At 42.2% G+C, this 13,257-nt stretch overlaps 1 protein-coding gene across 2 annotated transcripts in view; it reads right to left on the reverse strand.

The window, feature by feature from the left end:
* The window catches only part of LOC140483589 (coatomer subunit gamma-1), a 74,641-nt gene that overhangs the window by 21,405 nt on the left and 39,979 nt on the right, over positions 1 to 13,257 (reverse strand). For both annotated transcript variants that reach the window (XM_072581823.1, XM_072581822.1), the window contains exons 10-15: positions 11,356 to 11,489; positions 10,501 to 10,568; positions 7,202 to 7,390; positions 5,362 to 5,457; positions 3,545 to 3,788; positions 2,703 to 2,778 (exon numbers count right to left, since the gene is read on the reverse strand). In XM_072581823.1, the coding sequence (XP_072437924.1) occupies positions 2,703 to 2,778; positions 3,545 to 3,788; positions 5,362 to 5,457; positions 7,202 to 7,390; positions 10,501 to 10,568; positions 11,356 to 11,489 (807 nt within the window). The remainder of the gene's footprint in view (positions 1 to 2,702; positions 2,779 to 3,544; positions 3,789 to 5,361; positions 5,458 to 7,201; positions 7,391 to 10,500; positions 10,569 to 11,355; positions 11,490 to 13,257) is intronic.

Here is a 13,257-nt window from a genome sequence, read left to right on the forward strand (position 1 = left end):
TCCTCAACGGTATTGGCAAACAGACTTTTTTTTTTAAAAAAGGTCAACATTGCTTACATGGTTACATCAGACTAGCTTTTAATTCCAGATTTTACTGAATTCCAACTTTACTATCTGCTATAATGGCAAACGTACGTATCCATGTCCCCCAAATATTAGCCCGAGGCTCTGGTTATGTTACCACTATACCACTGCCTCCTAGTTTTAAGGTGTCCACTGTCACTCAATCAATAGCTAAAGTAAACGCTTTGGTCATTTAATTAATTCCTCTTTGTGGTAGCTTGCTGGATACTCTCTGTGGAATTCTTACATTACACAGCAATCACACTTTAAAAACTACTTAACTGTATAGCACTTTGGAATGTCCTGGGGTTGAGCAAAATGGTACATAATATAAACAAATATATATTTGTCTTTCCTTTAACAGCTGAGCTCAACCCTCTTTTTACCCAATAACTCTTTTTCTAGCAGCATTGCTGAGAAGACTAGCATTTATTACACTTTCCTCAGTGCTCATAAAAAGATGCTGTTACCTTCTTAAACCATACTGCGTGGATTATAGCTTCTCCGAACAGTTTTGTTATGACTGAGTGGCCTAAGATCAAAGATTTCCTTTCTTGAAGTTACAACAGTTATAACAAATTATATTTACGTAGCTCCTTTAAAGTAATAAAACACCCCAAGGCATTTCACAGGAACATTTCAAAACAAAACACAAAGCCAAGCCACACAGGGAATTATAGGTCAGAACTCCGAAAGGCTAAATACAAGTAGGTTTTTGAGGTTTGTCTTAAAGGAATAAAGAGACTCAAGTCCTGTCTACCCGACGTAGAGAAGACCACATCGGGTGCAAGGACATGCAGGTCCCGAGCCTCCTCTATCGCCAAACCCTAACCAGCCAACATCTGGAGGAAGAACGCCTCATCTTTCACCTTGGGATCCTGCAAACACACGATTAATGTGGATTTCACTAGTTTCCCCATTTCCCCCCCTCCCCCCCCCCCCCCCCCCCCACCTTACCCCAGTCCTAAGCCTCCAACTCGACACCACTCTCTTGACCTGTCCATCGTCTTTCCCATCTGTCCACTCCTCCCTCCTCTCCGACCTATCATCTTCTCTCCCACCTTCATCTACCTATTGCATTCTGAGCTACCATAACCCCCAGCCTCACCCCACTTAGCTCTCAGTCCCCAGCTCACAATCTCATTCCTCATGAAGGGCTTATGCCCGAAACGTCGATTCTGCTGCTGCTCGGATGCTGCCTGACCTGCTCTGTTCTCGACTTTAGATTAGATTCCCCTACATTATGGAAACAGGTTCTTCGGCTCAACCAATCCACACTGACCATCTGAAGAGCAACCCACCCAGACCCATTTCCCTCTGACTAATGCACCTAGCACTATGGGCAATTTAGCATGATCAATTCACCTGACCTGCACTTTGAATTGAATTGTGAGAGGAAACCAGAGCACCCACAGGAAATGCACACAGACAAGGGGAGAATGTGCAAACTCCACACAGACAGTCGCCCGAGGCTGGAATCGAACCTGGGATTCTGGTGCTGTAAGGCAGCAGTGCTAACCCACTGAACCATTGTGCCGCCCAGGAAGCAAGGTAGAAAGGTGCAGGAAAGGAAATCCAAACCAAAGACCGAGGGAACTGAAGATGCAGTCATCAATTAAAACAATTACAAATTAATTAGGTAAATAACTTTAAAATTAGAGGAATTAATATATCTTAGAGGTTGTTAGACTGGAGAATATTACAGAGACAGAAATGAGCAAGGCCTTGGGGGATTTGGAAACTAACAAGAGAATTTTAAAATCGAGACATTTCTTGGCTGAAACCAACAGAAGATAGCATACAGTGATAGGTGTTAAGATATGGAAAATATTAGTGAACCAGATGGCTTGCTATGACAACTCTCTAGTTGCATGGACCCCATTACTGAAACAAGATTTTTAATTCTAAATTTAAGTAATCAAATTTAATTTCTCCAACTAATGTAATTGAATTTGAACTCATGTTGCTCGCTGACTAATTCAGACTTCTGGATAACTAGTCCAGTAACAGAACTACAATGCTGTCACATCCATGCACTCTAGCTAGTGGTCACCACATCAAAAACAGGACAGAAAAGCCAGAGAGATTTTCATTTCTCTTTACCACCAAAGTGTCCCTCTCTGCCAGAGATCATCAATGACCAGATGAGAAACTGTAAGGAGCAATCTCTCATTCTCCTAAAAATACTGTTGTTTCTAATTACAGCAAGCTGAGCTCCACAAATTTTAATCTGAACAGTCAGCCATATAGCAAACCACTAGAGAATAGAATGGAACCAAGTGAATACAACAAAGTCATAGTAAGAATAGAAACACTTGCATCAGACTTTTAAATATCTGTGAAGCTGATGCTGTATTTCTGAACATGCTGGAAATATTCCACGATATTCTCAGATCAGTAAATTTACACTGGATGGTTTATTTGCTCTCTCTGACACTATGCTTACACAGAATAGATAAATTGTGTTGGGAGGATGAACAGGACAGTACACCTGACATTGGGAAACAGACAGTAGATTGTTCAGCCCTTCCACCCAGTTCCAATATTCAATTAGACCCACTGTGTATGTGTTCACTGTGTCACTATATTCACTCGACTTTGGTAATAACATATAGCATATAGCTGTAATGTGCACTTACCTCTTCAACAGCACGCTTACACTGGGATACATCTCTTCATTTTGGGCTCCAAACTTTGCCAAGGCACTCACAGCAGCTGCAAAAATGTTAGAAAGAGGGAAATACAGTTCCTTTATTTGAGTTTGCAATCCAGCAAGGTGCTTTAAAACCACACACTTGAAGTCTACAGGTACAGTGAAGGTAAAATTCAGCACTCCAGCTTCAACATTTGAGCTAGTACAATTGCCCTTGTATTGTACCATTGTGATTTACTTCACAGGAACTCCCACAACTGTTCCTTGCCTCAAGAAAAAAATCCAGGAGAAGACAGGTTGGGGAGTTCCATCATTCAATTTGACCTCCTTTAAAGTATATATAGTATATACAGGGAGGCAATGGCCCAGTAGTATTATCACTGGACTGTTAATCCATAGACAGATAATGTTCTGGGGACCTGGGCTCAAATCCCACCATGGGAGATGGTGAAATCTGAATTCAATACAAATCTGGAATTAAGGATTAAACGATGACCATGAAACCATTTTCAATTGTCAGAAAAACCCATCTGGTTCACTAATGCCACTTTAGGGAAGGAAACTGCCATCCTTACCTGGTCTGGCCTACACAGCAATATGGTTGACTCTTAAACTACCCTCTGGGCAGCTAGGGATGGTCAATAAATGCTGGTCCAGCCTGTGATAAACTCATCCCATGAATTAATAAAATGAAATACAAACAGGTAGGTAATATTATATTCTTTCTTTCTTTCTTCCTCTGTGATCACCACCTTCTGAGCATTCTTTGGCTCATTCTTTTTCAAAAAAAGAAATATCTTTTATAAGCAGACACAAAGTGCAACTCACCTGCTCGGACCTCTTCGTTCTCCAGGATGACCCGATTATAGATGAAGCGAATGTACTTTGAAGGGTTGGGGGTCCTGGCTCCTTCCCTCCCGAGCAGGTGAAGGATGCGGGTGGCCAGGACTGTAAACTCACAGTCCTCAATGAACTCACAGAGGTGAGCCAGCCCAGTTTCCTTGCTCTCTGGGTTGTCCTCAATAATACAGATGATGCACTCCACAATGGCACGCTTGTACTCAAATCCACCCTGAAGGGAATGTCAGAATTCAGAACATGAACCAACTTTAGATTCCTCACTGCTGAACAATTAAATGACAGTCACACCATCTGCTGGTTGCTGATTAACTAATTTGGAAAGACCCACCCCTGGAAGGCAGAGAGATTTAATATTGTAAGCCACTTATCTGAACGCCCCATGAACATATATGGATAAACATTCAAAATGGTGTAATGAACCAGAGTTGAAAAAGAATGTCTCTGGTGTCTTATTTTCACCTGCTCCGCTTTATTCTCTGCAACATGAGGATGGTAATGTGGGAAAATGGGATCTTCCAATCGTGTAACTCAATAATTGGATTAACAGGGGAACTGATCAGCTGTTGGGAAAACATCCTAACACATAGTTTAAACAAAAATGACACTTTCTGTTGCTGTCCTGAAGGAACCTGCTTTGGACATAACCATATACAACAACTTGGTGTAGATAAGTGGGGACAGACTCAACGGGCTGAAGAGCCTCTTTGGTGCTGTGTGACTAACTAGACTCCGTAATTTACAAAGCAGCAAACTACACGTTTGAATAACGTTCCTAATACACTCAAAAAGATGCACACCATTTTCTTCTGTATTTTTAATCCAAATAATATTGCGGCTGTGGGATATTAGGTTAACAGGATTTATCAAGTTCTTTATCAAATTTCTGTTAAGATAGCAGAGACCAGAATACCATGTAATGTTAACAGGACTGTGGGTTAACCACCTCACAAGGTGATTTTTACCCCACTGGTGTTGTAATCATCATAATTCTGAACACCTCTATTAAATCTCACATCAACCGTACAGTAGGTAAGGATAAGAAAATAAATTGAATAATGGGGTTCAGTTTGAAAGGGGATTTTGACAGAACTGATTGAGAAAACTATTTGCACAGACCAGAAGATCGGTAACCAGAGGACATCAGTTCAGAATAATTGTTAGGAGAACTGGTTTGCGAAGGGAAGGAGATTTTCTTTTTGTTTTAAAATGCAGTGAGTTACAGGGCTCTGGAAGGCATTGTTTGAAGCACTGACTGCAGATACAATAGTAAATTGCAAAAGGGAATTGAATATGTGCTTGAAACTAAAAAGAAAAAATTGCAGGTCTTTGGGGAGAAAGTGAGATTAATTGGATAGGTTTTTCAAAAAACAATACAGGCATAATAGTTCTCCTTCTCTACTTTAAATTTCTGCAAAGTTCCTGAGCAATTGCAGTCAAGTCGCTATAGTCCCAGAGGATCATAGGGCTGTTCTCTCATTAGACAGAGAATGATGATTGGTGGTGAGTTTAACCTGAAAGTCATCACACCCCAGGCGAGGGATGAGGTTGAGAAGGAAGGACCTTCATAGTAACCTCAGCCAGTGCAGGAATCAAATCTGCACTTTGGTGTCACTCTGCAGCACAAACCGTCCAGCCCATTGAGCTAACCGAATCCTCCCCATTGGAGGGCAGCTGTAAACTCTGCTCATAATGATCCAGGACATTAACAAAAGTAATTGTAAAACATACCCTTTATTTACAAAGGAAGCAGTAATTTTTAAGTATTCGATCATAAATTAACACACCTCTTCCCGCAGCATAGTGAACAGGAAATTCATCATCACAGAGTGCTTTCGTGGGAACTTCTGGCACAGAGTACTGATGGCCTGCACCACCACCACCTAAATACAAGATCATTGGAAGAACATCAAAGAGCAAGCCAGAGGAGTATTCTTTCCAAACATGGTTTTTGTCTTTAAATCAGAAACAAAGCACTTAAAAACAAGCCAAATCAAACATACAAAAGCGGCTCAGGCTAGACACAGCTGAGAAGGGATGCCGCAGATCTGCAGGTCAAAAGGACTCTCAAGCACCAGAGAGTCAAACCTAATATCTTCAAGATCATGGAGGAATTGCCAGAACAACGAGTGATGTGCCTCACACGGTCAGCTGTCACTCAGCATAGAGCACGTCCACTCCCAAGTCAGAAAACATATATCCCAGCTGATCTTGTCAATCTCATTTCTGCATCCTTCCCAGAGCCGCTGGATTTCCACTCCCTTCCTGCCTTTAGGTCCCAGCCCTGCATCGCTGGATTCTTCCAAGTCCTAGACTGCTGTTTGTTTCTGAAATCAAGAACAATCTATTCCCCCAGTGGCCTGGTAACTAAATGTACCACAAAATGTATAACGAGGCACAGAGTCTGTATTCAGTTCCATACCAAATGTGCTGGTTGCAATCAGGTCACAGTTTAATTGATTTTGAGGGCCCCTGGTTAGGGAGGAATAATCATCTCGAGTTGTTCCTGCCCTCCGACAAGTGGTCTCTGCTGGAAAGACAGCGTGTGCACATGTATAATATCCATAGTCTCAGTGGATATACGAGGTCTCTTAGGTGGACGACATACACATGAATTAGGAGTAGAAGATAAGGTCTTAGACCCTGCTTTACCACTCAATAAGATCCTGCCTGACCTGATTACTCCACATTCCTGACTGCTCCTGACAGAACCCCACCTACTCCTGACAACATTTCACTCCTTGCTTATTGAGAATCTGTCCACCTCTTTCTTCAAATTATCCAAGGGCCATGGCTCCAACACAATGAGGAAAAGTATTCTAAAGACTAACGACTCTCTATGAGAAAGACATCCTTCCTTAACTCTATATTTAATAGGCAACCCTTTATTTTTAATTACCCTTTGTTCTAGATCCGTCCAAAAAGGGGAATCATCTTTTTCACATTGCTGGAACCCAATGATGTGTAACACTGGCAACAGATCATGAACAAAATGGAGGGTGAAAAATATTACTATATAATATATAGGTTAATTGAAATAGGTATGTTGGAAATATATGACGCAAACTTGATATGCACAAGGATATGGTGATAGGATGATATCCAATAGGGAGTAAGTTGACTTCATCTGAAGCATAAACACTGACATAGAAACCCTACAGTGAGGAAGCAAGCCATTCAGCCCATGGATGCCGCAATGACCTTATCACTGTAACTCTGCATTTACCATGGCTAACCCACCTAGCCTGCACATGGTTGGACACAATGGGCAATTCAGTGTGGCCAATCCACCTAACTTACACACCTCTGCACTGTGCAAGGAAACCAGAGCACTGGAGAAAATCCACACAGATGCAGGGAGAATGGGCAAATTCCACACAATCGCCTGAAGGTGGCATCGAACCTGAGTTCCTGGTGCTGTAAGGCAGCAGTGCTAACCACATAGACCATAGCTGGAGCCTATTCCTGTGCTGTCAATTCTTTATCAAACAAGAACATCCCTTTCTTTAATAATAAAAAATATAAATCTGGTAAGGATGCCTGGGAATTACCAAACATTCTGGAAATGGGTACAAATGCACAAGATTACTGAGCGCCATCAGTGAATAGGGAGGTGGAAATGGTTACCTTGAACTCATCTGAGATTTCTGACATAAAAGAGGAGATCTGCTTCATGAGACGGTCAATGCTACTCTCACTGCCTGTTTTCAGCAGCGTGGTGATGGCGAGTGTGGCAATGCTGCGGTTCGAGTCGGTCACCAGGTTTTCCAGGTCCAGGTTGCAGGCAGTCACAGCTGATGGATGCTTCATCGCCACCTGGAAAACAAGCAGAGCAGCAACTTTAAACAAAAAACTCAACTGCCCATCAGCGCACTGATCTCCTCCCCCCGATGAATGCCACTGACACTGAACGCACGTTGAAAAATTCCAACAAAATAAGGCAAATTCAATTCGACCATCATTGGGGAGGGAATGACCCAGTGGTATTATCGCTAGACTATTAATCCAGAAACTCAGCTGATGTTCTAGGGATCTGGGTTTGAATCCTGCCAGGACAGATGGTGGAATTTGAATTCAATCATAACCTGGAATCACGAATTTGCTGATGACCACGAAATCATTGTCGATTGTCGGAAAAATCCATCTGGTTCACTAATATCCTTCAGGGAAGGAAACTGTCATCTTTCACTGGTCTGGCCTACATGTGACTCCAGACCCACAACAACGTGGTTGACTTTCAATTGCCTTCTGAAATGGCCTAGCAAGCCAGTCAGTTCAAAGGCAACTAGGGACTGGGAATAAATGCTGGCCAGCCAGCGATGCTCATGTCCCACGAGTGAATAAAAAAGAACAAATGTCATGAGGAAGAGTAGGGAAATGGGACTAAATAATTAGCGCTTGCAAACTGCTGTCACAGACACATTGGGCCAAATGTCCTTCTCCTGTGCTGTATGATTCTGTGATTCTAAAGGCAACTGTTTAAGTAAGGGAGCCACCTCTGTTGCATAAAACATTAAACACTTATGCAAGATGAGACTTAAACATAATACCTTGAAATTAGTACGCTGATAGCGACAGATTATTAACTCATGGAAAATAAATTTACATGAGATAAGACTGTAAGGCACAATTAGACAGTTTTGTCTATCTAGTCTGCTTCACCATTCCATCATGGCTGTTATGTTTCTCTTCTGCCTTCTCCCATAACCCTTGATCCCCTTACTAATCAAGGATCAACTTTGTCTAGAACATAGAACATAGAAAAATACAGCACAGTACAGGCCCTTCGGCCCTCGATGTTGCACCGACCGAAGCCTACACTACACTAGCCCAATAACCTCCATATGCTTGTCCAATGCCCGCTTAAATGCCCATAAAGAGGGAGAGTCCACCACTGTTACTGGCAGGGCATTCCATGAACTCACAACCCGCTGAGTAAAAAATCTACCCCTAGCATCTGTCCTATACCTACCACCCCTTAATTTAAAGCTGTGTCCCCTCGTAACAGCTGACTCCATACGCGGAAAAAGGTTCTCACTGTCAACCCTATCTAAACCCCTAATCTGTCTTAAATCCACTCAATAACTTGGCCTCCAGTCTTCTGCAGCAATGAATACCACAGAGACATTACCCTCTGGCTAAAGAAATTTCTCCTCCCCTCAGTTCTAAAAGATCGTCCCTTCACTCTGAGGCGGTGCCCTACGGTCCTAGCCTCTCCGAATAGTGGAGATATCTCCATGTCCACTCTATTCAGGCCTCTCACTATTCTGTAAGTTTCAATCAGATCCCCACTCATCCTTCTAAATGCCATTGAATACAGTCGCAAAGTCCTCATTTGACAATCCTTTCATGCCCAGAATCATTCTTGTAAACCTCCTCTGGAACCCCTCCAACGTTACCACATCCTTCCCTAGATACAGGGCACAAAACTGATTACAATATTCCAAATAAGATCTGTCCAGACCTCATACAGTACATCTCTGTTCATGTATCCTCGCCCTCTTGAAATAAATGCTAACAATGCATTTGCCTTTCTAACGACCAACTGAGCCTGCATTTTAACCGTTAGAGAATCCTGAATCACAACACCCAAGTCCCTTTGTGTTTCAGATTTCTGAAGCCATTCCCCATTTAGAAAGTTAAAAATCACAACACCAGGTTATAGTCCAACAGGTTTAATTGGAAGCACACTAGCTTTTGGAACGTCGCTCCTATCACCTGATGAAAGAGCAATACTCCGAAAGCTAGTGTGCTTCCAACTAAACCTGTTGGACTATAACCTGGCGTTTTGTGATTTTTAGCTTTGTATACCCCAGTCCAACACCAGCATCTCCAAATCATGTCCATTTAGAAATGCCTCTAATCTTCCTATCAAAGTGCATAACATCACAATTGCCCACATTATTTTACATCTGCCACTCCTGTGCCCACTCTCTTAGTCTGTCCAAGTCCTTCTGCAGTATCCCAGCCTCCTCAATGCTACCATTTGCATCATCTGAAAACTTAGCAACAATACTCTCAGTTCTTTCGCCAAGATTATTAATGGATAATGTGATTCATTGTGATTCCAATACAGACCCCTGCTGAACTCCGCTATAGTCACTGGCTGTCATTCTGAAAAAGACCGTCTGCTTTCTGTCAGGCAGTCAAACCTCTATCTATGCAAGTACCTTGCCTCTAACACCAGGGGTACTGGTCTTATTTAGCAGCCTCCTGTGCGACACCTTATCAAAGGCTTTCAGTAAATCCCCTCAATCAACACCAACACAATAGATTATCTCATAGCTTGTTTAACTGAGAGTTTGCTGTGTACAATTTGAAGGCTGCGATTTTTACCACAGCTTCAAAGTGCTTCATTAGCTGAAAACTTTTTAAAATGTCTTACAGTTAGGGAAATGTGTTACAAAAATGCACAACTGCTTGCTGAAAAGCATAGAATTAATAACTTCAGAAAACTGTTTTATGACAGTAATCATTAGCTATGATAGCAGTAACTACTGTGGGATGGTTACAGTTCAGAAAGTCAATGACCACCAGTTTGTTACAGCAATCGATAACTAATCTCATTTCCGTCCTCATTCTCTGCATTTGATCATTCCATTTTATTGTTTATCTGCTCTTCCATTATGAAGATGCAACGATCTCTGCCTCAAGTTACTCAGTGGGAAAGTATTATGTGCCCCAACATCCCATAGAGCACAAACTTTCTCCCATGTTTCATTTGTCAGGCACCACATCACTGAATTCCAATCCCAGGAAATCATTCAATTAAATCTTTGCGCAATTTAAATGGAAGTTTTTTAAAAAATCTCTTTTGCTCCAGCATGTCTCCATAACTATAGGTCCCCATCACTGGCATCAACCACTCAGCATAAAGAAAACCTTTGTGCCAATGTGCAAATATCACCCTTCAAATCTCCTCTTACCTTATTGAGTGTCCTCACTGCTGCATATCGCAGGGCTGCCTTAGGCGAACTACAGAACAACTGTAGCACTGCAGGGAGCAAAAAAGTTCAGAATAAAAGGCCACATAAAAAGCAAAAAATTACTGCATCTCACTGCCATATGGTCATCAGGAATTTGTTAAACTTAATGCAAACCTAATCACAGACACTGTTTGTGTAGGGTTGTGAGATGATAATAAGGCAACCAAGAAATTCTGGCAAAAAACAAAGTAATAAAAATAGAGCAATACGGAATAGTTTGCATTGTAAAATGTAGAATTTGTCTACAGTTCTCCAGGCAATGGACTATTATCCTCAGTCATACTGTTAGCTCACAGATATCCTAGCCTATATTCTTCAAACTTCTGACATTTTGTCCATCCTTCATCACCTTAGTCCCACCATTAGCAGCCTTGCCTTTAGCTCTCCAAGCCAGAGGTGCTGGAATTCCTTCCCTTAAACCTCTGCACTTCCCTTTTTCCTTAAAGGCTCCTTGATTGGGCTTTTGGTTACCCATCCGAATAAGTTTACTAAATTCTTTTTCTGATAGTTGGAACCTATCAAGACCTTTTAACCACATTAAAACACAAATTCTTATTGAAGTCGAGGAAGTGAAGCACAAGCTATACCAGCACACTGGAGAAAGCAGAATGCTTGGTCAATTTCCTCAGGTCCCTTTTGCAAGGGTGAACAATTGGGAGACCTCCTTGTGAACCTCTCAGCTTTACTAAGAGGGTCAACATTTCAATCACTGAGCCAGAACAGAAGTTATTCTCTAAGCATTTTCACCTTTACAATATTTATTCAAACTATTTTTCTTTGCTTTCACACACTTACCAGAGACAGCAGGAGCCAGTTCTTTAGCTGTACAGTTTGGCAGGTTGACAATGGCAGAGGCTGCTTCATAGACTACCATCTCGTGCTTGTTCCTCATGCAGTTCTCAATGAAGTCAAATAGAGGACTGTCACGGCTGAGAGAACAACAAAACAATCTATTAACACCCTGTTGATCAACAACCCCTGCTCTTGGAAGTCCAGGAATTTAAAAAGGCAAACTTGGATTCCAGACTTGAAAGAGCACAAGCAAAATTAAAATAAACCTTGAAAGGAAAATGTAGCAGCACCACGTGCAGCATGTACTCCAGGAGTCGGGGCTGCCTCAACTTTCTCCCACTCATGTTTTCTCACCAAAGGCAACCCGCATAAATAACACAATGATACCCAGAATTCTTAAATATCAGAACAGGTTGTCAGAATTTGAACCTATTTCTTTAGAAAAGAACACTATGTGGGATGCAAATGCCTGCTCTAAACACTTGTCCAATCGTACACATTTGTACTCAGTTACAGAATATTGCACTCCTGATGGGACCAGCTCACTGCACATTGAATGGGTGGCTACTCAACAGCATGCCAGTGTGTGTTTGGTGCAGACATACCACATCGTATTCTCTCTGTCATAGTAGTCAGTCCTCTACAAAGCAGCTCTTCCATATTTTCCAATAGCACTGGCAAATCTCAGAGTCACAGTGATGTACAGCACGGAAACAAACCCTTCAGTCCAACCCGTCCATGCTGACCAGATATCACAACCAAATCTAGTCCCATCTGCCAGCACCCGAACCATTTACCTCCAAACTCTTCCTATTCATATACCCATCCAAATGCCTCTTAAATGTTGCAATTGTACCAGCCTCCACCACTTCCTCTGGCAGCTCATTCCATACACGTACCACCCTCTGCGTGAAAAAGTTGCCCCGTAGGTCTCTTTTATATCTTTCCCCTCTCACCCTAAACCTATGCCCTCTAGTTCTGGACTCCCCAACCCAGGGAAAAGACTTTGTCTATTTGCTCTATCCATGCCCCTCATAATTTTGTAAACCTCTATAAGGTCACCCCTCAGCCTCCGATGCTCCAGGGAAAACAGCCCCAGCCTGTTCAGCCTCTCCCTATTGCTCAAATCCTCCAACCCTGGCAACATCCTTGTAAATATTTTCTGAACCCTTTCAAGTTTCACAACATCTTTCCAATAGGAAGGAGTCCAGAATTGCACGCAATATTCCAACAGTGGCCTAACCAATGTCCTGCACTGCTGCAACATGACCTCTCAACACCTGTATTCCATAATCTGACAAATTACGGAAAGCATACCAAATGCCTTCTTTACTATTCTATCTACCTGCAACTCCACTTTCAAGGAGCTATGAACCTGCACTCCAAGGTCTCTTTGTTCAGCAACACTCCCTAGAACATTACCATTAACTGTATAAGTCCTGCTAAGACTTGCTTTCCCAAAATGCAGCACCTCACATTTATTTGAATTAAACTCCATCTGCCACTTCTCAGCTCATGGGCCCATCTGGTCAAGATCCTGTTGTAATCTGAAGTAACCCTCTTCGCTGTCCACCACACCTCCAATTTTGGTGTCATCTGCAAACTGACTAACTATACTTCTTATGCTCACATCCAAATCATTTATATAAATGACAAAAATTGGTGATTCAGCACCGAACCTTGCAGCACTCCATTGGTCACAGACCTCCAGTCTGAAAACAACCCTCCACCACCACCCTCTACCTTTGAGCCAGTTCTGTGTCCAAATGGCTAGTTCTCCCTGTATTCCATGAGATCTAACCTTGCTAATCAGTCTTCCAAGGGGAACCTTGTCAAATGCCTTACTGAAGATCATATCTACTGCTCTGCCCTCATCAATCCTCTATGTTACTTCTTCAAAAAGCT

Source organism: Chiloscyllium punctatum, chromosome 12, assembly GCF_047496795.1.
Source record: "Chiloscyllium punctatum isolate Juve2018m chromosome 12, sChiPun1.3, whole genome shotgun sequence".
NCBI classification, from domain to species: Eukaryota; Metazoa; Chordata; class Chondrichthyes; order Orectolobiformes; family Hemiscylliidae; genus Chiloscyllium; species Chiloscyllium punctatum.